The 24,788-nt window shown below is 43.9% G+C and overlaps 1 protein-coding gene across 1 annotated transcript in view; it reads right to left on the bottom strand.

Moving 5' to 3' along the window:
* Positions 1 to 2,992: 2,992 nt before the first annotated feature.
* LOC143717982 (complement C4-B-like) overlaps positions 2,993 to 24,788 on the bottom strand; it is a 66,412-nt gene continuing 44,616 nt past the window's right edge. Inside the window, exons 37-41 of the mRNA XM_077209218.1 lie at positions 16,111 to 16,200; positions 15,878 to 15,970; positions 15,654 to 15,737; positions 15,335 to 15,467; positions 2,993 to 3,683 (exon numbers count right to left, since the gene is read on the bottom strand). Coding sequence (XP_077065333.1) covers positions 3,542 to 3,683; positions 15,335 to 15,467; positions 15,654 to 15,737; positions 15,878 to 15,970; positions 16,111 to 16,200 — 542 coding nt within the window. The 3' untranslated portion in view covers positions 2,993 to 3,541. The remainder of the gene's footprint in view (positions 3,684 to 15,334; positions 15,468 to 15,653; positions 15,738 to 15,877; positions 15,971 to 16,110; positions 16,201 to 24,788) is intronic.

The following is a 24,788-nucleotide window of genomic DNA, read 5'->3' as shown; positions in this document are numbered from 1 at the left end:
CACAGATTCAGTCCGAGGGCTGGTTTGTCACAATAGACTTGAAGGACGCTTACTTTCATGTATCCATTCATCACAGGAAGTTCCTGAGGTTTGCTTTCGGGGGTGAAGCATACCAATATCGGGTCCTTCCATTCGGCCTAGGTTTATCGCCCCCACCTTTACAAAATGCGTGGATGCAGCGCTGGCTCCTCTGAGACCCCAGGGCATTCGCGTATCAAACTATATCGACGACTGGTTGATCCTGGCTCGTTCCGAGCAGTTGGCAGTTCGGCATCGAGATGTCGTTCTGTCTCACATAAAGAGGTTGGGGTTGCGGCTAAACACCAAGAAGAGTGTGCTCCTCCCAGCCCAGAGGACCACTTTTCTAGGGGTGATGTGGGATTCGACAACTATGCAAGCACGATTGTCTCCAGCACGTATTTCTGCAATTCTCACAGCCCTAAAGAGGGTAAAACTAGGCCAGTCACTCACTGTGAAACAGTTTCAGAGACTGGTGGGTCTCATGGCAGCTGCGTCCAACGTAATTACTTTTGGCCTTCTTTACATGCCACCCCTGCAGGGGTGGCTCAGGATCAAGGGGTTTTCTCCGAGGGGAAATTCGTTTCACACGATCAAGGTCACGTGGCAATGCCTACGTGCCTTGGTCATGTGGAAGAAACCTTGGTTCCTCGCCCAGGGCCTAGTATTGGGGGCTTCTTGTCGACGTGTAACGCTATCGACGGATGCTACCCTCACAGGCTGGGGGGCGGTCATGAGTGGCCACTCGGCGACAGGTCTCTGGCAGGACCATCAGCTTTTGTGGCATATAAACCGACTAGAGATGATGGCGGTATTTCAGGCTCTGAAATACTTCCTGCCAGACCTGAGAGGCCATCATGTGCTTGTCCGCACAGACAACACATCGGTGGTCTCTTACATCAATCATCAGGGGGGGTCTGTGGTCTCGATTATTATGCAAACTGGCTCATCAGATCCTCCTATGGGCCCAGGGGAAATTACTGTCACTCAGGGCAGTTTATATTCCAGGGTGTCTGAAGGTGGGAACAGATATCCTGTCAAGGCAGGGGCTGAGGCCCGGGGAGTGGAGACTTCACCCTGAGGTGGTGGAGCTCCTATGGGAGAACTATGGTCAAGCTCAGGTCGATCTTTTGGCATCTTACGATTCAACCCATTATCCGCTTTGGTTCTCCCTCACATATCCAGCTCCTCTCGGACTGGACGCTATGGTGCAGGTGTGGCCGCGGCTGCACCTGTATGCATTCCCCCCGATAGCTTTGGTTCCGGGAGTTCTGGAGAGGGTTGGCCAGGAGGGGGCTCATCTATTATTAGTAGCCCCGCACTGGCCGGCCCGAGTGTGGTTCTCGGACCTAGTGTCCCTTCTGGACGGCTCTCCCATGGAGATTCCTGTCAGAAGGGACTTGCTATCTCAAGCGGGGAGCACGATATTTCACGACCTCTCAACTGAGGTCGTTGAGACCATCCTTCAATCCAGAGCTCCTTCCATAAGAAAACTATATTTATTGAAATGGAAACTGTTCTCTACATGGTGTGGAGGACGTTTTTTAAATCCTGTTAACTGCCCGGTTGGTACAGTTCTCGATTTCCTACAAGACCGTTTCTCTGCTGGATTATCTCCTTCCACCTTAAAGGTGTACGTAGCCCTTATCGCACCCCTCTGGGGGCTTCTTCTCTTGGGAGAGATCCTCTTATTACTCGTTTTCTCCGTGGTACATTGAGGCTGAGGCCTGCACTGCACTCTAGAGCACCGGCTTGGGATTTTGCCATTGTACTTGAGGGTCTGGCCTTGGCTCCCTTCAAGCCTATGGAAGAGGTTTCAGAGAAGTTCCTTACACTAAAAACTCTCTTTCTACTCGCTATTTCTTCTATCAAGAGAATTGGAGATCTACAAGCCCTGTCGGTGGCTCCTTCATGTTTGGAATTTGCACCTGGTATGGTGAAAGCATTTTTACACCCTAGGCTGTGTTACATTCCTAAGGTCCCAGCTAATGTGGCGGGCCCCATTGTGCTGCAGGCTTTTTGCCCTCCACCTTTTAATCCCCAGACCAGGAAAGTCTCAATCTGTTAGGTCCCGTTAGGGCTTTGGATGCCTACGTTCACAGAGTTGCCCTGTGGCGTAGATCAGAGCAGTTATTTGTCTGCTTCAGTTCAACCAAGAAAGGTTGCCCTGCATCGAGACAAGTAATGAACAAGTGGGTAGTTGAGGCTATCTCACTTGCTTATGAAGCGGCCGGACAGCCTTCACCTATGGCTGTCCGTGCTCATTCTAAAGGAGTATGGCTGCCTCTAAGGCTTTAATTTCGGGTGTTTCCCTTCAGGACATTTGTAATGCGGCAGGCTGGTCCTCACCGCATACATTTGTCAGATTTTATGACCTAGACCTCTCCACTCCCGGTGCTAGGCTGCTTGGTTCTTAGAGTGCGCAAGGACTTTACACAGAACGGGCATTTCTCATTATGGCGTAGTGGGTGTGGGATTCCCAACGCGTCTCAACGCAGCTCGAGTTCCCTTGAAAGGGAACGTCTCAGGTTACGTATGTAACCCTGGTTCCCTGAGAGGGAACCAGACGCTGCGTTCTCCTGCCATACTTCCTGCATGCCCTGATCGACTTGCTTCAGGCCTTTCCAGAAGCTGTCGCGGTCTGTTTTCTGGTGTGCTTTTTAGCTTCCTGGTCTATGACGTCACCCGCCTATGACGTCTCGCTCGTCCATTGGACTGATTATACACATGCTTCACGACGCAATCACGCAGAGCGTTCCCAACGCGTCTCAACGCAGCGTCTCGTTCCCTCTCAGGGAACCAGGGTTACATACGTAACCTAAGACGTTTTTGATATTAATTATATAGTTTAAAATAGTCAATCAAGCTTTCTAAAGACATATCTCCCATGTCTGTGTGGCAAGTATTCGCTGAGTTACAGTTCATTTTCTGTTTCAGAATGGACTTCACAGTGAGAGAGATGGCAGAAAACACATCATGTTTATTTTCTTTATTTCACGATTATCACAACATTTTGTTTTTATTATGAGTGCACACAAATAAAAGTAGACATTTAACAGTTTTGAATCATATATAACACTTATGTATGACAAAAATTGACAGAGTTATTTGAGTCTCTTTCGTACTGATAAGAAATAAAGCGAGGTGTTCGCGCCAGTCGACCCCAGGGGTACAATAATTAATTAATTGACTTTTTTTAGCGAGGTGTGCCCCACGCTTTGAAAACCCCTGTCCTATATGAAAAATTAATGGAAAATATATTTCTGGAACTAACATAGCTGAAAAAGGGAGTGGGCACTAATACACTCTAATGTGAGTTCAGTGGTCTATTGTGTTTTATATGTTTTGTAAGCACGTTTATTTTAAGGCATGATTACAGACAAAGCAAATGTATGTCCTACAGGTTCTTCTCAGTTATCATAATTTGTAGCGTAAAAAGAAAAGCTGGTTAATTCAGGATAAATGTAGATTCCTCTGCTGTAGTGATGTGAAATAATTAAATTTCCCCAAATTGCAGTTCAGACTACACGTTACACCCATCAACTTTGTACTCTTTCACAAAATCTTTCAGTTCTTTGCAGTAAATCCTGTTGACTGATGCTTTGCATATTGAGGTTGATAGCTTCTGCTCGACCCATGTCTTTGAATCCAGTAGGTACTGCATGCTGAGAGAGAGAGAGAGAGAGAGAGAGAGAGAGAGAGAGAGAGAGAGAGAGAGAGATCATGTCTATTAGATTTAGGGTCTTCTATATGCTAGTGCAGCTGTTTTCAAAGTTTTTGATGCGAAGGACCCCGAAATATAACAAACTTAATTCAAGGGATTCTACCTATGGAACACCTCTGTGTGATTGTGTTTTCAAGCATGTGTAAAATTAGTCCAGTTGCATGGCGGAACGTCAGCCCGTAGTGTGTGACTTCACAACCAGGAAGCTATATAGCGCACCCAGACCAAACAATATCAGCTTCGGATTGGCTGAAGCAAGTCAATTACAGGTGTAAAGACCTTGGGCCGCTCGATCGGCCCAAGGTCCCGGCATCCGATCAGCAGGGAAGGTCTCTGCGTGTTACTGTCTTTTCTCGCGGCAAAGTATTTTTGGTTAAATGCAATACATTTTCTCATGAATTAACTCGTTATTTCATCTGACTCCATAAATGAAAAGGATTTTAATGATATCCGTGTATCATTAAATGTGAGCGAATGTTTTACTATTCTTTTAAACTCTTGAATGAAAATAATGTCAAAGTCAATTGGAATAATCAAATATCACAATTTAATATGTCAGGTAAATTTATCATTACAATTTCATAACCTATTCAAAGATAATCAATGCAAAACATCAAATAATCTAGAACAAAGAGGAAATGTTTACCCGACAAGAAATGCGTGAGGCTCGCAACTCTCAGCCTCACGGGCCGATCTCAAATACAGAAAAGGCCCCGAGCTCTCGCTGCGTTTCATTATGTACCCAGACCTCATTTCAAATCTAAACATCATCCACAGTGGAAATTTACCTGTAAGTCACCATTTGCTAGCAGTGGAAAATTAGCATTCAGTCAAAAGATCAGAAGGTGTTAACTCAAAGACACACCCTCCAGTGTGGAAGATGTTTCTAAACTTCATAAGAACTTTATTACCTTTTGGTTTACTTCTTTGGGAATGAGACATTTGTACCAGTCGCACCGAGACATTTCAAATAATACCAAACATGTATAAAACTCGATGATCGCGGCATCGGAAGGGGAGCTGAACTCTAGAGATGATGACTCGGCTGCACTGCCTCCTCCCCAGTGTTGCCCAAGCCAGATCCAGAGATGTCAGCTATGCTGACAAAGGCCACATGGCCGTAGGGCTCGTGTGGAACCCTCCACCATGTCCCGAGCCGTCTCGGTTGGATGACAGGTATATTGGGGTGGGTCGTGCTGGTTCTCAGTCCACCGCACCGGTTCCTTTCTTTCCTGAAGTGCAAGAGGAGCTTACAAGGGCATGGATGGCACCTTTCTCTGCCAGAAACTGTCTGAGTAGTTCCTCCCCCCTCACTACCCTTGATGGGGGAGCGTCAAAGGGTTACGAGGCTATCCCTCCAGTGGAGCGGTCTGTTGTGTTGCAGCTGTGTCTGGCAGCCGCCGTTTCCTGGAGGGGTGATCTTTGTCACCCCTCTATAGCCTGTAAGTTCTGCACGCCATGGCGTTGCTCCAGGTCCACCAGGCCCAGGCACTCATGAACATGCACGAGGGTAGTCCGGACCGTGAGCTCATGAGTGAGCTCCGCACTGCAACCGGCGTGCATGTTAATCAATGAGTGCATTCACACCGAGAGCAGGAGCAGCGCGTGAGCGTCGAGCAGGAGCATCGCGTGAGCAGCAGTGAAGCGGGGTTTCGGCGCAGAGTCTATTTTTGCTGCGCTGCTCGCGCTCAATTAAAGTGATTGTTTAGCCTGGCTGGACATGTGGCAGACGAGAGAACAACTGTTTGCGAAATAAAACTTGCCATTGATGTACAAGTGATTGCAATAGGCCTGTGTGTGTGTGTGTGTGTCTGTGTGTGTGTGTTTTGAGAAACATCTTTATACTGCAAGGCTATATTTTATTTTTATTTGCTATTTATATATTATTTTGCCATTATGCCATTACCTGTTTTCATACAGAAGTTTAGTTTCCTAAATAAGTAAATATATCACTTTTATTTTTTTAGTTGAATATATGGAAATGAAAATGGTTCTTCCATACCATAACACTGCACTTAGATATGTGTGAATTTCCCACACCAGGAGTAATAATTTATATAGTTCTATTTTATTTTATTTGTTCAAAAAATGTTCTATGTTATATGTAAAATGTTCTATTAAAGAAAAGCTAGAAAATAAATATTTGTGTTTGCTGTAAAGTGGTTAGAAAAAATGAAATCAGAATCGGCTAAAATCGGTATCGGCAGGCCAAACTCATGAAAAATGGGAAATCGGAATCGGCCTAGAAAATTGTAATCGGTGCATCTCTAATATCTATCACATTAGGTGTTGAGCAGATGTGCTACTGGAAAGATTTAGTGATCATCATCACACCTAGTGTTGAGCATAGCTCCTGATTTATGCGCGTTGAATATCTTTTCCTGCTGGCGAAGGTTAAAGATAGCCGCTCCTCCAGCCATTATGAAGACCAGTTATAAAATCAATCTTCATACATCAATCTTCATACTATCAGGTGGTGGGTCGTGACCGTCTTGGCCCCAGATTGGTCTGCAGCTTTGACCTGATGGACGTGTACTTCAGATCTCTTCCTTCCGCGCCGCAGGCCACCCTGTGTGTTGCACGTATGGAAGTATCAGTGCAGAGTCTTTTGTACAAAGGGCGTGTTTTAACGGGGGCCTGGGCGACCCTCGACTACAAGGGCATTCGTGCCTCAAGTTGTTAGACATTGCGACCGTTGCACAAGCTTCCCTTGCATGTCACAACTCACCGTCACTTCCTCCTTGGAGTCAGAAGCTTCTGAGGACTCTTTGTTCCACTTTTCCCGCTCTACTCAATCGTGCCGCCAACGAGCCTCACGACAGTTGTAGCCAGGGCAAGTGGAGACTCCATCCCTTGGGTCCAGCTGGGTCATGACCATTCTGGGGCCGCTCAGTTGCCTCTTCGGTTACGTCTTCCTGCCAGTGCTTCTGTCCGAGCGGACTACCCTTGGAAAGTCACTGGGGCTCAGCTGCCCCGGGGGCCCGCAGAAATGCGTTCCCCCAGTGAGCCTCCTAAAAGCGACCGCGACTCATGATCAACTGGCGCCTGCTCCAGTCAGTTAATTCATCACACTTCAGGTTGAGCAGAAATGCTCCTGAAACCCAGTGCAGTTCGTCGCACTCAAAAGTTGAGCAGCAGTGCTCCTATAGCTCAGTGAATTCATCGCACTCATGTGCTGAGCAGTAGTGCTCCTGAAGCTCAGTGATCCTTTCACACTCAGTGCTGAGCAGAAATGCTCCTGTAGTTCAGTGAAATTCTTCGCTCAGTGAAGTTCTTCGCATTCGAGAGATGAGCAGAAATGCTCCTGTAGCTCAGTGAATTTATCACACTCGTGTGTTGAGCAGGAATGCTTCTGTAGCTCAGTGAAGTTCTTCACACTCAAGTGTTGAGCAGAAATGCTCCTGCATTTCAGTGAAGTCTTCACACCTGATTGTTGAGCAGAAGTGCTCCTAAAGCTCAGTGATCTTATCTCTCTCCAGATCTGAGCAGAAATGCTCCTGAAGCTCAGTGATCTTCACATGTAGTGTTGAGTAGTGCTCCTGTCTTTTTTGCACCCAAAAAAAAAGAAAAAAAAAGAAGTCGCTTGCATTTACACTGCCAAGTCAGGAGGAACAGGTCTTCATAGTTGCCCCTTATTGGCCCAACTCGACCTAGTTCCCATCAACAGCCATCCTGACTTCCCCTGAACACTTGTTTCAGGGACGGGGCACGATGGCACCCGCGTTCTACCCCTGGACATTCCGGGCGGTCTTACATCTGAATGCGGAGGTTCAGGTGGCTACCACAGGAGCATGTGATAGTTACCAGCACTTCTGTGAGCACCCCCCGAGAAAGGAGAGTTGTGCTTATGCATTAGAAGTAGAACCTAGTCATTGAGTGAGTCTCTTCTCCGTGAGGAGATCCTGAAAGCTTTTGATCATTTCAGTGCTCTCTTTTCTGCAAAAAGATGGGTTGGAGTAGGCTGTTTTCTCCTCCCTTGAAGTGATGTTGCCTCAGTATTCTTGACGCACATCATGATGCAGAAGCGTGGAGAAGCACGTCCTGATCGTCAGGTTCCTGAGGGAGCGAGTCATGGCAAATCCTGGCGTCTCTCTTTATCCACTTGGGCCTTATCTCTGGTTCAAATGCACGGCAGTCTGCCCCTGAGCCACTGCAGGCAGTGAGTTAAAATTCTGTTATATCAGTTCTCCTGCTCGCATGGTCTCTAGTAGAGGGTAGGGACTTGCTCGCTTTCGGTCAACGTATTGAGCTCCTCTATGATGAGTGTAAAGTGCTCCGCCTGGGCGTTGACGATATGATTTGCTAAACAGATTCTAGAGTTGGGGGTTGGACGACACCTAGTTGAACCGCTGCTTCCCGTGGGCTCCCTTCTCATGAAGCCAGTTTCACCGTGAGCCCGGTTCAAGTGTCGGCTTGCTGCGCCATTCCCCTCCTATGGACTGGATACGTGCGCATTTCTACTCCAGTTGAGTTCCCTTAAATCGAACCCTGTTGAGTTCCTCCATAACCCTCCGACGCCGGACGTGCGGAACATCCTGTGTCAGGCCTACCACTCGTAAGCAGTGTGAAACCTATGTTAGGCTGGGTCCATATGTTGCGGTCCCTACGGTGATCCCATATGTGTATTTTTCCACAATACGGCTCCCCACGGCGAGCCTGTGTCTTCCCTCAGCAGAGTCCTCTGCCGTCACTGTCCGGTGAGTCTCCCCCCGTCTTAGGCTGGAGCCACCCCAGTGACATTCCATATGTTGTACTGCCCGGTCATCCGCCCAGTTCACATGTGTATTCTCCACGTTACCTCCCTCCGGGTAGGTTGTGGCTTCCGCCGAGTCCCTTCCTTCCAATGTACGGCGAACGCTTTCCCAGTGGTCCTGTAGGAACACCAGTGACTTCCCTGGCCTAAGCCCTGTCCTTCCCCGCCTTAAAATTGCTGGGGCATCAGGAGGCTTTTGTCTAGGCACTGGAAGGTGGCAGCTTTAGTGGTGTTTTCAAAGGTTATCCCCATTCAGTCGACCGTCGACTACGTCTGACGTTATCGACTAAAAGGGAACGTCCTGGTTGCGTATGCAACCCCCGTTCCCTGAAGGAGGGAACGGAGGACATAGTCCCCTTGCCACTACTGCTGGACCACCGTTGACCCGGGTTACGCTCAGCTCCTCAGCGAAAAGCAACTAGTGCGTGCATCCACTTCCGTATTTATACCCGCGCCGCGGGGGCGGAGTGTGTGATGGGAATCACGCACGCCAATTCCATTGGCTCATTCAATAGTACTCGAAGATGATATGCTCCCTGGCGTGATCCCCATTCAGTCGACCGTCGACTACGTCCTCCGTTCCCTCCTTCAGGGAAAGGGCGTTGCATACGCAGCCAGGACGTTCTTCTGGTGAAGGGTTGTTTGACAGATAGTTTCTTGACAGGTTGTAAGCGGTTCTCAAAACAAGAATCACTCCATTGTAGAATATCACCACTATTCCAGCAAACGTAAGGAAAGTGTTGTAGCATCCACGGGTGTCCCAGGATGACATCAGCGGTGGAATCATCCAGCACCATGACTGAGATCTCCTCCTGATGGAGGCATCCGTTGTGGAGTGTCACAGTGGGGGTGCAATGTTGAATGTAGCCACAGCCCAATGGCTTTCCCAGGATCAAGTGGATGCTTTGAACTTGTGAGCAGGGTCTTTTCTGGAGGTAGAGCTTGCGCAGAAAGTCAAGGTAGATGAAGTTGCCTACTGACCCAGAGACAACCATCAGCAAGCTGGTAATGGGGCCATTAGCAACCCAGATGGATCTTGGCCAATGCAAAGCTAGCCCTGTCAGCAGGGAAATTATATACACAATTTTCGCTCGATCATCGTGGAAGAGTTGGGGATGCATCTCGAAGAATAATGAGCATCGCCACAGAAACTTACTGCTTTCCTCTGCCTCGCCTGAGTAGGTCGCTGGACCTGAAAAGTGGTGACGGGTGGTTGAAATGATTGACGGAGTGCTAGAACCAGTTCGGCAAATGGATCTAGAGTAGGGCTGGGCGATATGACCAAAATCTTATATCACGATACAAGTCATCTCATATCCCGATAATATATATCACGACATAGCAGGCACGTGCACACATAGACATCAAAAGGGGCTTGAGCACCTGCCCTTTTTATTCCTGGAGAGAAAGTGCCCTTTTTCTGGGGTGCTTTTTATTTTTATTTTTGAAAAATAATATATATTCCTGTTTGCGCACAGCTTCCCTGTCAAACAAATATATTTATTGAATAGTGTATCTAAATATCAGGTCAGGAGTTCTGAAGCCCCCCCCCCCCCCCCCCCCTCCCACTCTCTCTCTCTCTCTCTCTCTCTCTCTCTCCACCCTCTGCGTCTCTGCGCAGCGGCGCACTCGGATATATTTTTACGTTTCTGTCAGTCTGAGGTGTCATATGCCATAATGCGTTGCTATGGGTTGCATCACTTGCGTGTGACTGTCTTGCTTCAGACTTGACTGAAGAGCTCAGACTCCCTTCGGGGGTCAAAAACTCTGGAGTAGTGTGTGTGGACAGCAGGCACAACTGTAGCGAAGGTTATGCGTTTTAAAATGAAAATGCACTGGTGTAAAACGTATACCACAGACTGCTCGGGAACAGATGCTCTCGAGCCAAATATGGTTCTTTCAGTGAGTAGGCCTATGGCACCAAGGCAATTTTTTGACTTTTTTTTTCAATAATAAAAGGAAGTGTGTCAATTCAATTGACTTGACAATCAGACTTGACTGAAGAGGTCAGACTCCCTTCGGGGGTCAAAAACTCTGGAGTAGTGTGTGTGGACAGCAGGCACAACCGTAGCGAAGGTTATGCGTTTTAAAATTAAAATGCACTGGTGTAAAACGTATACCACAGACTGCTCGGGAACAGATGCCCTCGAGCCAAATATGGTTCTTTCAGTGAGTAGGCCTATGGCACCACGGCACTTTTTTTTCAATAATAAAAGGAAGTGTGTCAATTCAATTAAAAATCAACATATCACATATTTTAAAATATTACATAATTCATTGAAGCCTGTTTGTCATGTATAATACACCGACCAATCGTCATCTGGCACATGGGCACAGGAAGATCAAATTTCATTGGACAATGTGAAATGGAGCGGTAATTTTCTGGTCATTCATAAATCGTTTGAAAATTACATTTATGAAGCGATCTGAATCTGCGTTGTTGAAACAGTGGATGCTAATTGACTACAAAGCACTGCACAAAACAGCACCAAAATTAATGGTAAAGTAAAAATTACTTCAATTTAAAAAAAAAATTACAATTTAAAAGAATAGTTTTCTAATTTAATATACTTTAAAATATATATAATTCATTTCTGTGATGCAAGGCTGGATTTTCAACAGCCATAACTCCAGTCTTTAGTGTCACATGATTCTTCAGAAATCATTCTAATATGCTGATTTATTATCAATGTTGGGAAAAATTTTTTTTAATAATTGATTTATGATCAATTATTCAAAAAACAGAAGACTAGGAAAGCCTCAGTCCCAGACAGCATCTCATCTGCTTGTTTAAAAGCCTGCGCTGACCAACTGGCCCCGGTCTTCACGCAGATCTTCAGCAGATAATTGGAGCAGTGTGAAATTCCCTGCTGTTTCAAGCGCTCCACTATCATTCCGGTCCCCAAAAAACCCGAAATCACTGGACTTAATGACCTGTCACTCTCACGTCTGTGGTCATGAAGTCGTTTGAAAGGGTGCGTTCTCTCCCCACTGCTCTTCTCCCTGTACACTAATGACTCCACTTCTAAAGACCCCACTGTCAAGCTCCTGGAATTTGCAGACAACACCACTATCATCGGTCTCATCCGAAACTGTGATGAGTCTGCTTACAGACTGGAGGTTGAACAGCTGGCTATCTGGTGCAGTTATAACAATCTTGAGCTGAACACGCTCAAAACAGTGGAGATGATCGTGGACTTCAGGAGCAACAGCCCAGCACTCCCCCCACTCACCATCATGAACAGCACTGTGGAGGCAGTGGTGTCATTCAGGACCTGAAGTGGGATAATCACATTGACTCCACTGTGAAAAAGGCCCAGCAGAGACTGTACTTCCTTCGCCAGCTGAGGAAGTTCAACCGGCCAAAGGAGCTGCTGATTCAGATCTACTCAGCTGTTATTGATTCTGTGCCCCACTGCCAACCCTCCAGGACCTGTACTCTTCCAGAGTGAGGAAGACAGCAGGTAAAATCATCACGGACTCCACTCACCCTGGACACCACCTGTTTGAACTGTTACCGTCAAGACGGAGACTCAGATCACTGGCCACAAGAACATCTAGGCACAGGAACAGTTTCTTCCCACAGGCCATTTCCCTTCTGAACAGTTAACATATCTCCCAAGGCATATGCCTGTAAGTGCAATACTCCCACTGTTTAGTGCAATATCTTAAAAATTCAGGTGATATTTATATTTATTCATTCTATTCAAAATACTGTAAATATGTTTGTAGCAATGTTCAGGGAAGAAGGAGGCGGGAACCGGCGAACATTCAAATATACTTTATTAAAATAAAACAAACCAAACTAAAATACCGCCAGCAGCCCCTCGCGGACGACTGCTGGCTAAAATAAAATACAAATACAAAAACAAAACACAACTAAAATACAGGCCTGTTCCTCTCTCGATCATCAACGTCGTCGCTCCTCCTTTATGCTTCCGCTCCTCCGTGAGAGATGCGAGACTGGTGTGCTTCACATGTGTTGCTCATTAGCAATCGCACCACCAGCCTCGCGCCGTTCTCTCACGTCCCTCGGCCATCCTGTTCGCCACATACCCCCATCGCCCCTCACAGACCGGGGGGTACCCACGAGCCTGTGCCTACTCCCCCCCGGCGGCGTAGATCCCTGGGGGGTATGGACCGACAAGCCGAGGGAAACGGAGACGGAAGCATGAGGAGCGACAGATTGAGAGAGGGGAGAGAGAAAAAAAAAATTTGGTCTGGTTCCCACAACGCATGGTCATCCACCAGCTGGGCGAATTCCTCCGCGGTGCCTGGCGGTAACGCTGGGTAGCCCTCGGTGGACGGCTCCCTGGGCTCTAGGGCAGATGGCAGGAGTCCCCCGCTCCCTGCTCCTCCCCTTCACTGGTGGACGGCAGCAGGCTCCGGCACACGGCGAGCGGCGGCGACTCCCTCGCTCCCTTCCGGACGGCAGCCGCCCCTCCAACTCCCAGGCGGCCGGCAGCGAGCTCGGCCGTCCCCCCGGCAACTCACTCCAGCGCACCGCCTCGAGCGTCCATGGCCGCGACTCCGCCGCTCCCTGCTCCTCCCCTGCCCGGCGGATGGCAGCAGGCTCCGGCCCACGGCGAGCGGCGGCGACTCGCGCACCATGCTCGATGGCACCGCGGATTCCCCACAGCGGCGAGGACTCTCTGACAGCGCGTTCCTCCCTCTTCCCGGGTTTCGGCACCAGTGTAGCAATGTTCAGGGAAGAAGGAGGCGGGAACCGGCGAACATTCAAATAAACTTTATTAAAATAAAACAAACCAAACTAAAATACCGCCAGCAGCCCCTTGCGGGCGACTGCTGGCTTACCTAAAATAAACATAACGGCCAGCAGCCCCTCGCGGACGACTGCTGCCTAAAATAAAACACAAATACAAAAAACAAAACTCAACTAAAATACAGGCCTGTTCCTCTCTCGATCATCAACGTCGTCGCTCCTTCTTTATGCTTCCGCTCCTCCATGAGAGATGCGAGACCGGTGTGCTTCACAGGTGTTGCTCATTAGCAATCGCACCACCGGCCTCGCGCCGTTCTCTCACGTCCCTCGGCCGTCCTGTTCGCCACAATGTTCATAATCTGTAAATGTTTATTCTGACAAAACCCAACTGTGACCATATATTTTTATAGTATTTTCAAACTTTTTTATAATTTTATTTGTAGAATTTGTATTACTATGTTTCTTATTGTATCTGTATTTGTATATGTGCACTGGAAGCTTCAGTACCAAGGAAAATTCCTTTATAGAAAATAGAAATAGAAAAAATAGAAATTCCTTTATAAGTCTTAATTGTCAATTTTTTATACCAATTTAGCACATCCTTGCTGAATAAAAGTATCAATTTATTTTATAAAAAAAGAAAGAAAATGACTGACCCCAAACTTTTGAATGGTATGGTATATTGGTACAAACTATTTCTACTTTAAGATGCTGTTCTTTTTTTAACTAAGAATCCTGAAAAAAGTATCAAAGGTTAGTATATTATAATAGTATAAAGTATATTATGATAGAAAACAATTATTTCGAATTGTAGTAATATTTCACAATATTACTGTTTTTTTCTGTATTTTAGATCAAATAAATGCAGCCTTGGTGAGCATAAAAGGCTTCTTTAAAAAACATTAAAAATAGTAGTTTATACTTATAACTCATATATATATATATATATATATATATATATATATATATATATATATATATATATATATATATATATATATATGCCCTTTTTTACATTTGAGCCCCTGCCCCTGAGGAACTCTCTGCACGTCCCTGCGACATAGTACATTTTCTGTAAATTCAATCAATTAATAGTTTATGACCACATGGAAGGACTATTTATTTTCTACAATGTGATTATCTTTCAACCTTTATTTAGAACTACTGGGTAAATGTTTGATTAAGAATGTAGACTGGTGCTGAGGTTGTGACCCTCGCCTATTACCAGTTCACCTACATACTGTGGAAAAGAGTTTAACTTGGATATTCAATAAGCTTTTCATTTTTATTTAGCCTCTGTCCCAACTTCTTTGGAGTGTATAGCAGCCATCAAAATCAAAACTTGTTATATTACAAAATACAATTAAGTTGTTCGGTGAAAACATTGGAAATATTTTCTTTGTTCTAATGTTATTTAAATAAAGTTGAAAGAGAATTTACAAATCACATATTCGTCATTTCATTGCATTTTACAATACTGTCAAAACAATAAAATAATTACTATTAATCTCATGATTTCCATCTTTAGGAAGCAAAATGAAACTATAATAAAATCAAATTGTCTTCTGTAAATGTGTCAAAAGCTACTCTTTAACATTTCATTAATATCTTAAGTTAACATTTTAACTTTGTATGGAAGCTTGTTTCCATAAAAAATAAATAAAAAAGGGTAATTGTGACATTTTAATCTCATAATTTTTTTCTCCTCAGAATTCTGGTATAAACTTGCAATTGTGAGTTATAAATTCCAAATTGCAAGATACAAACCAAGAATTCTGAGGAAAAAGTCAAAATTGTGAGATATAAACAATTATACAATATAAACTTTTTTTTTTTATTCCCTGATGGAAACAAGCTTCCATAACTTTGTCTTTTCCCAGGTCTACAAACAATAGTGACTGTATTAATAGTACTACTAATAACAGTGATTCTGCATTACACAGGGTTTTGTCCAATCAAATAACGTCTAGGATGAGACTGTCCCTAAGCACAGCAAGTAGCAAACCATAGTTCTTGATAGGAATACAGCCTATAGGGTATTTAAAAAAAACAAAAAAAAACACAAACTTTCCATTTCAATAAAAAATCCAACTGCTAAATGAAAATATGTACGTACTTTCCACTCGAGTCTTTGGTGGGGCCATCGTTGCCCATGATGAGGTACGTCCCGCCCTCTTTCAGCTCACCTTTGCAGTGCTTTCTCTTGGCAAACACCCGTGTGTTGTTTGGGCTCACATCCAAGTCTCCCACTGAAGTTTGAGGTTAAACTTAATTTATCTGTGCATTTCTTATAAAATAACAAGCTCAGCACAGTGTCCTTTCTACATTTATTTTTAAAATGCTCATGACTTGATCAGTATCACTCATGATTATTCTAATGCAAGCAACATTCATTCTATAATTATTAGAACAAATAATAAAAAAGGATTACTTACTATTTCGGAGGACCACATTCACAGATGTGAAATACAATATAAAGTTGCTTTCTTCAGAAACTGAATGCACAATGACTTCAAGTGCTGTCATAAAAATAATATGAATTAGTAAATGTCATCCCCCAGCTTACAACAGTTAATAATATTTTATTGAAAATACTTTACCCTAAAAAATCTTTTATGTTTTATTATAGTGTTTGCTTGTATAAATATGAGTCACAAACCATAGTCAATGTTAGAGTGGTAACAAGCATAATCAAATCTGGCCTTTTTGTTGATTTTCATCTCAATTGTTTTCTTCTCAGTGAAACAACCCCCTGATGACACAGAGATGATTAGATTTTTTGATGACATATAACTCAAACCGATTCTACAATAAATCATCAGATTAGTTATATGCTGGTTTTAAAATGGTTTTATGTTTGTTTGAATGGATAACGGATAACTGAGAACCTACTTTCTGCACATTGGCACACATCATCTGAGCACAGGACAGAAACCATGTTGCTCCTCTTGGGGGCACTGTACAGCACAGAACATCTCCTGTCTGTGAAAACGATGGGGATTGATATTTACATCAGTGACAAATCAGAGCATCCACAATAAAGAATAAGGACTTTTGAAAATCTGTTTTAAAACAAGTTTTTGGATATGTACTCCGAATTCATGTTGGTTTCAAATGGTTTTAAAAACTTTTACACCATTTTAAAGAAATGTTTCAATGTAACAACTTCAAATATATTGTGTTGTAACCATCAATTAAAAAGTAAATATATAGTTTTCTTGTGAGAATGACCCTCTTTTAATAAGATTTTATCACCATTATCATTATGAGAACAGCTGTATTTGTATGACCACATCAGGCTCGCCGGAGTTCTAATCATACCTTATTACATGCTCATTTGAATGGCTTAAAACTCTCACGCAGTCACACAGTCAGCATCTGGCCTTGTTGAAGGTTTCATGGACTCACCCTCCTTCCTATAATTGCTGTGTTTTAGGATTAATTTCCTAAATAATGCGATAAGTGGCTCTTGACTACTTACCTGAGAAGTAGTTGTTATCTTGGTTTTTAGATGTTATTTGGACAATTTTGAGCCTGAGCTCTCCTGTAAAATTCCTGTATTTAAGATGAATCTAGTTACCTGAAATATCACCTGTGAAGGAACTGAGAGTGGATCAGACAGGGATGATTTGTTCAAACTGGCCAAGAAGCAGAATCCTATAGAGAGTTCAAATCAACAATCCAGGGCCATAAATAAGAAACCTGTCAATTGAGCGCCATCCAGTCTGAGCTAACTAACTAACTCTTCCAAAGAGCGCTTGTAAGGGATTGTTTCAATAGAAGGAATAATAAACATGTAAACTTTAGGCAGTTAACCCATGACTAATGGTGGAAGAGATGGCACATCTTGAGCCTCACAAGGAAAACCATGAGTTAAAACCAAAGGGAGGTTTGATTCCCAATACAGAGATCCAAAACCCACCGTCTTTTCAAATACCTTTGTTTGACCTGAGCTTTAAACATAGGAATGAAATCTCTTAAAATCACATAGACTGCCTTTACATATAAAACTGCATTAGATTATTCCAAAACAATGCTAGACTCAGTTATAATTAAACGTTGTTCAACTGCCTACTTCTATATCATGTCTACAACCTATATGTGACTATTATGCTTAGATCACACATATTTCATGCAATTGTAATAACTATTGAATGGTTTATTGGAAACGTCTTGTTTACTATGTGTGTAAATGATTTCTTATTTCTTTAATTATGGCATTGTCACAGTTCACAGGTTTGCCTGTTCATGTCTGTGTGTACTGTTCTGGTCTGATTGCCGATCTACGTCAGCTGTGCTGACAAGCAATCAGATCAGCTGCAGGTGCGGCTCGTTTGTGTGTCCTATATGTAGTCTCGTGTTTGTCATGTTCATTATCAGATCATTGTATACTGTTCATGTCGTGTCTTGATGTTTGTCAACGAGGGTTTGGGTTTAGTCCACTTCAGTCCCTGCGCTACCAAGGACCTATTGCTGACCTGCACATCAACACCAGCATATCTTGTCTTGATCTTTTGCTGTTTATTTAAATAAACATCCTTTTTCATTCGCAACTGGATCTTCTGTTTCATGACCAGTGTTTGGAATAATGCCATTTAAAAGAACGGCATTAGGTAACGACGATATTTTTTCTGTACCGGGGTAATCTAACAAATTACTTTTCCCGTTGTTACAACGCTGTTAACGTTACTGGACGTTAAATGCGGTGCGTTACCACGGGCGTTAGTTTGGTTTGAAATGTGCTGGGGACAGAGATGCATTCGGAAGTGCATTTTCAGAAGTGCTGGGTACAAACTTGTCAAACTGTGCAGCCTCTCTGCTCAACCCGTAAATAAATCCATCAATCCGCAAAATTTGTTTGAGTTCTTAAATGGTCTGGTGGTAGATCTTTTGCCAATCGTATCAGAGGTTACAGGTTCTAATCCGCACTCGTATAGTTTTTTCTCTCATCAAAACTGAATATTTTCATCAGTGGTTATAGTCTATATCAAGCAGGGACACGTTTGTGTGCATTTTATTTTGTGATTTCACCGGAATGAATAGAGAGTCTCCACAACCGCGATAGATTGAAAAGCGCGTCCGAGAGAAGACTGCGCGAGCCACAAGAGCACACTGTATCCATGAAACTGATAGCAGTGGAAACTAGCGCTCAGCTTGATTTCAAAAACAACACATTTTAGCGCTAGATCTCTTATTTAATAGCGTATTAAATTAATGCTCTGCTAGTTAACTGGAGATGTTTTATTTATTTGTATTAGGTACATCCGTGCCTCAATGTTTCAAAAAGGGGTGGGTACAAAATGACTCATGACGAAATCGACGCATATGCGTTAATATGTATTGATTGAATAAACTGTGTAATCCGAACGCACCCCTGGCTCACACAGCTAGTGAGAAGGTGGGTTAATAACGGGGTACGCAATTATGATTGGCTAAGGCAGAATCATGTTTCATGGTACCCAATCAGAGCCAGTGTTTTTACACACATGCCAGCACAGACGCCACACACACAACAGCTAAACAGAGATTCGATGAAGCAGTAGAGATGGCGAGTCAGGAGCAATCCGATGAAAAGTTGGCATTTTCAAGGTGGAGATATAAGCACCACTTCAAATTCATTGTGGTCAAAGGCAAGAACGTGCATGTAATGTGTACATTATGTCCATGAGCGAAGACTCTGTCGACATCCGTTGTAAGCAACTCTAATTTAATGAAGCATCTCACAACGACACACACATCTACAAAGCTGGAGGCCAAAAACACCGATACCTCCATCACAGATGATAGGTCATCCACTAGCCAAAAATGACTCGGAGAAAAGTCCTCCAAGCAGCCAAAACTAGATCTTTCTGCCTCACAACAAAAAACCTATGACACATGCTGAAGTCAACCGTATGATAGGAAGGTATGTTGTTAAAAGTATGTTGCCATTATCGACGGTGGAGGATAATTCATTCCGAGCCATTATTACTAAAATACCTAAGAAAGCAGGGGCCTGTACGCCATGCTCAAATACGTTTGCTAAATACCTAGATGCTGAGTACGTCAAAAGGAACACGGAGCTTAAAAAGAGTTTTGAAGAGTTTGACTTTTTGTCTACAACTGCATATATTTGGACTGCGCACAATATCACTCATCCTTTAGTATTTCTAACAAAATCACAGCTACTGTCACAGACAATGGTTACAATTTTGTGAAAGCTTTTAAAGTTTACCAGCCCGTTCAGGGTGATGACTCTGGGGAGGATGTGGAGGAGGAATGTGACTTTGCCACCACTCTACAGATGTGTAATCGCACACAGCAAACCTTATTTCATGCTCTGATGTGGACAAGTGGCTACTTTCAAGGCCAGTCATAAAAGCTGTGTACAGAAGTGCCACCTCCAAATGCACATCTTTGTGGAACAAAGCCGTTCCACAGTGGCTGAAGAGATTGTGGATGAAGTCCTTGAAAGGAAGCTCCTTGTCCCATGTACGACCAGATGGAACTCCTTTCATGATGCTGTTTCTCGTGTCAGTGAATTCCTAGTCGCCGAGCTGAACACCATTTCCTACAATTTTGGGTTGAAGGCCATCAGAGATTTGGAGTACCTGTTCCTCAGAGAATACTGCATAGAGATGAAGCCACTAACAGTAGCCCTTGACATTCTTCAGGGCAAAGACAACTGTTTCTATGGCACCCTCCTACCCACACTGGAGACATTGATCTTCAAGACCCTGGACTTGAAGACTGGCCTCCAAATCCTTGGTGACCTTCCAGAGGCTGTAAATCTAAGTAAAATGAAATGTATATCTCTGTGTAATGCTGTATGTCTCTCTCTCTCTGTGTGTGTGTGTGTGTGTGTGTGTGTGTGTGTGTGTGTGTGTGTGTGTGTGTGTGTGTGTGTGTGTCTCATTTCAGGCAATCAGATTTGCAGAGGTGCTGGAAAGTGAGACTGCTGTCTTGGCTGCGGTGACACTGCCCAGATTTAAACTACGTTGGCTGCGGACACAGGAAAGGAAGGACAACGCCAAGGCAAGTCTGCTGGCGGAGTGCCGGAAAAGTGCCCAAGATGAAGACCAGCCAACAGCTATCAACGCTCAGCCTCAGCACCGACTCAGCCATAGAGGATGAATTATTTTCCTTTGAGGATGAGGAGGACAAGCCTGGTCCCACCAGACTCTCGTACATTTAATTGTACATAGAGTCTGGCACCGCTCCATTGACAAGCGTTAACTTTCTTGTAGGCGGGAACTCTATTGAAGTCTAAAACTATTGGATCTGCCCAGAGTCACTCTATCTGCCATAAAAAAACGCTAACGTTTGGTCGTGATATATGTATTTTCCCGAACCCCGTGGGGAGGATGGCCACCAACAAAAGTAAGCAAAGATTGTTCTTGCTCCGGCTTTAACGTCTTGATATTCGGCAGCGCTGCCACAACGGACCGAATGGCTTCGCTCGCATCTTTCTCCGCTACCATTACTGAACTACAACTCAAAATAACGCACAAGTCGACGTCATCGTTCTCAGCCACTCCCTCTGTTCGCTGATTGGCCCGATAAAAAATTGATCGGAGAAAACCAAAGTCTACAGTAGAATCCCAGACGTAGTACTGAAGGAAAATGAAAATTGATCGGAAGTACAAAGGAGGGTGGAGTCAGGCTAGAGGAGGACACCTCTGCTTCTGTGGAAAGCCAAGTCGCTGACTATTTAAAATCAGGAGCACAAGGAATGGACACGCTTAAAGGGATAGATCACCCAAAAATGAAAATTCTGTCAGTATTTACTCACCCTCATGTTGTTCCAACCCCGTAAGACCTTCATTCATCTTCGGAACACGAATTAAGATATTTTTGATGAATCTGAGAGCTAGATCACTCCTCCATACTAGTCCATAGGCTTCTTCAGGGATTGAAACTTGCCAGCCCCGAAAAGTTATTAAAGACATCGTTAAAATAGTCCAAGTGACTACAGTGGCTCAATCTTAAGTTTATCAAGCGACGAGAATTCTTTTTGTTCTCAAAATTATTTGGTACACAATTATTTGGTATATGTGCAAAACAATCTTTAAAACTCACTCTGGGATCTGTGGTCCCATCCCCCAGTGAGGGCGAGAAGGTCTTAGTAACCATGACTACGATCAGATAAGTTGGTTTTATAGTTGATAAGAATGTGGTCAAGGCCCCTGCCATTAGAACCTACAGACACTAAAACAAAGTTTGCTGCATTAATCATAGATGAACGGATCTATAAATGAACCTGCTCCCCAGAAACATTGTGTGAATGATTTAATGTTTTGTGTAGTGTCTTTTAATTCTATTAATTTTTAATTTCTGATACTGTGGATTATTTTGATACGAACCAACGGTCAATGTAACCTCACCTACATACAATTTTTGGTCTCTATAACTTGGTACTTTGAAAAAACGAAATGATTGTTTACATGATATGTCGATAACAACAACATATTATTATTACAAGAATCTTTCATAGTTTCTTAATCGGCTACCATCCCTCCAGCATGCACATGCAAATGAGCACCCTTGAAACAAAGAGCCATAAAACAAATTCTCCCGCCTGGAACTTTCACCTTTCTTATTGGCCGAGCCAACCCTGAGAGGTGGGTCCTTTCTCAGGCTTATATTGCATCTACACCCAACATTATCTCTCTTGACTTCTCGGTACGTTTGCGGTGTTGTGCTGTCCTGCGTGGCCTCAGTAGGCCCCAGGGCAGCAAGCCTTGACTCACAACCAGCCATGTGCTCATTCAGGAGAGAGAGGACTCTCTCAACCACAACAGAATCCAGGACAACTTCAGCAGTTTGGCACAACGTCTTCATTCAACGCAGAAGAAGTCCATCGCAACTCCTACCATTGGCTCTCTTAGTCCTCGCTTCCTCTGGCCTTCACTGCTGTTTCTTCGGGTTGATGTCGGCAAGGACCCCCACTGTGACCACAGCCTGCTAGGCCTTCACTCTCCCAACAGAGTCGAACTAACTACGCAAGTTAATCATACCTTCTTCATCCAACAGACAAGAAAGCAATTGCAACTTCAACATTTGATACTCACAGAACCAACAAACATCAATTTTCAACAACTTCAAGAATTGTGTTCACTGCAAGATCATGAAAGTATGCTTTTAAGAAGGTGCTTTAAAAAATGATCATACTGATGGTTCTTTTCATAGTTAAATGGATATTTTCCATAGTTCTATTTCCTACCTCCGGTTTCATTCTGTCACTTTAACCATCTACCTATGAATGCATGAATGAATGTGTAATTGTTTGTATGTTAGTTATATTTTCGTGTTTTTTTTTAAATAAAACTTGTGCACAATTGGTTCTGATTCTCTGCTTGCATATGAAGTTTACTATACGATTTAGATTGTGACTACATGCTCTTAATAGTACTGAACAGTAAGAAAGACATTTCCCTTCCCCGGAAAGGAATATTTCTTAGAATTAATAAACAATTAATGCTGAGTGTCCACGGGACAAACAGGTGTGTTGATAAAAAAATAATTTTACTACATTAAGTTAATTATATTAACTGATCCAAATATTCATAATGAATTATAACCAGTTATTATTGATTATTAATATTTCCTAGAGCTGATTTGCTACAAGCAGGACAGGAGACCATGTGACAAATCAGATGACGTAATTTATGTGAGAGGAGTAGAAATAGTCACAACCCGAACCAAAGACGATACCTAATTGGTCAGAACTCATCCGAAGGCTTGGACAAACACTCAGGACACAAACAAAGAATTAGACGAGATGACGAGACAGAGTAAAGATCAGATATGGGGAGACCTGCAAATGGGTTAAGATGGAGGTTAACACTGAAAAGCATCACGCAAGTCATCTAACTACTCTCGTCTCACTTTCTTTCTTCACTTAAATTATTTTCTTTTCCACTGAGAGTCCCGCTTTCTAGGTAAAGTTTTTGCAAAGCATCCTCAAAGCTTCAGTCAACAACTCTATAGTCTTTGCCTTCCTCAAACTTCAAACTTCAGCCACAAGACTCTGTTTCATTCATTCACCAATGGACCAGAACGTGATTGTCTTCCCAAGACCTCACTCCAGATACAAGAATACCTACAGCAATTCAACAAACCTGGGAATGTCTTTTTCAGCAAAGGACACAGATGAAGGGAATCCCCATTAAAGACATAAACAACAAAAGCAAGTAATACCTCCAGATCCTAGCTGAACTGGTACATTGATATAAAATTGAACAACCCTGCATAACAAACGATAGAAGGGTTAAATTAATAATTTATGGTTCATACAGGTCAGGTCTTACAATGTGCATATGTTGATAGAAACTTGAGATTCCCTTTCAAGGGAACTCGAGCTGCGTTGAGACGCGGTGGGAACGCTCTCCGTGATTGCGTCGTGAAGCACGTGTATAATCAGTCCAATGGAAGAGCGAGACGTCATAGGCGGGTGACGTCATAGACCAGGAAGCTATAAAGCACACCAGAAAACAGACCGCAACAGCTTCTGTTGCCTTCAGCAAGCACTCTCTGTATACTGTCCTTGTCTATTTACTGTTGTCTGTCACAAGCACATTATCTTCGGCACAGCGAAGGCTTTCATCTTGGGGTTCGCATATGGATCTAGTAGCGGGGCTTGAGACGGGCTCAGCCCTTTCTCAACCCTTACCTGCTGGATCCGGTGCCTCTGCCCAGGAAGGAGCCCGCGCTGCGGCTTCTCCTTCCCAGGTTGGGGCACCATTGCTGAGGCTATCCAGTTCTGAGGATCTGGATGTCGTCAGTGTTGATATGGGGGATTTTGAGTCTTCGCCAGCTCATGCCTCCGGTAATGATGAGGAGCTTATGGAGGTTTTATCTCGTGCTGTAGCTAGATTAAACATTGAATGGCCAGCCGATGATTCTCAGAGTGTAACTAAGAAAAGTTTATTAGATGAAGAGATTTCTACCATCTAAAACACAGCCTCCACGTCGGGGACTCCCATTTTTTTCCGATCTCCACAATGAGGTTTCGAGATCGTGGAATAAACCGGCGTCATTCAGAGTATTTAACCCACAAACTTCCAACTACAGTAATGTTTTGGGTGCATCTGATTATGGTTATTTGACGGTGCCTCGGGCTGAAGAGACGCTCGCGAGCTATCTCTCTCCCGAGTCATCGTCATCATTAAAAGCCCCGACGTTACCCACCAAGCCATTAAAATCTACATCTTCGCTGGTGGGTAAAGCTTATTCGGCAGCAGGTCAGGCTGCGTCATGTCTGCACACTATGTCTATACTGCAGGCATACCAGGCTGATCTGCTTGAGGGATATCGATGAACGTGAGGAAGTCAGCGCTGATGCAATTCGAGAATTGCGTCGCGCAACAGACCTGTCTCTCCGGGCCACCAAGGAGACGGCCAAATCAGTGGGCCGTTCTATGGCAGCCCTGGTGGCCACGGAGCGGCATCTTTGGTTAAATCTGTCTGATATAAAAGATAAAGATAGGTCTGTTCTTCTGGACGCACCACTGTCACCTTCAAGTTTGTTCGGCGACGCTATCAATTGTGTCGTCGATAGGTTTCAAGAAACGAAAAAACAATCGGCTGCG

Source organism: Siphateles boraxobius, unplaced genomic scaffold (assembly GCF_051911475.1).
Source record: "Siphateles boraxobius isolate OS27281-9 unplaced genomic scaffold, OSU_SipBor_1 12, whole genome shotgun sequence".
In the NCBI taxonomy this organism is placed as follows: Eukaryota; Metazoa; Chordata; class Actinopteri; order Cypriniformes; family Leuciscidae; genus Siphateles; species Siphateles boraxobius.
This window is presented reverse-complemented; position numbering and strand designations above follow the sequence as displayed.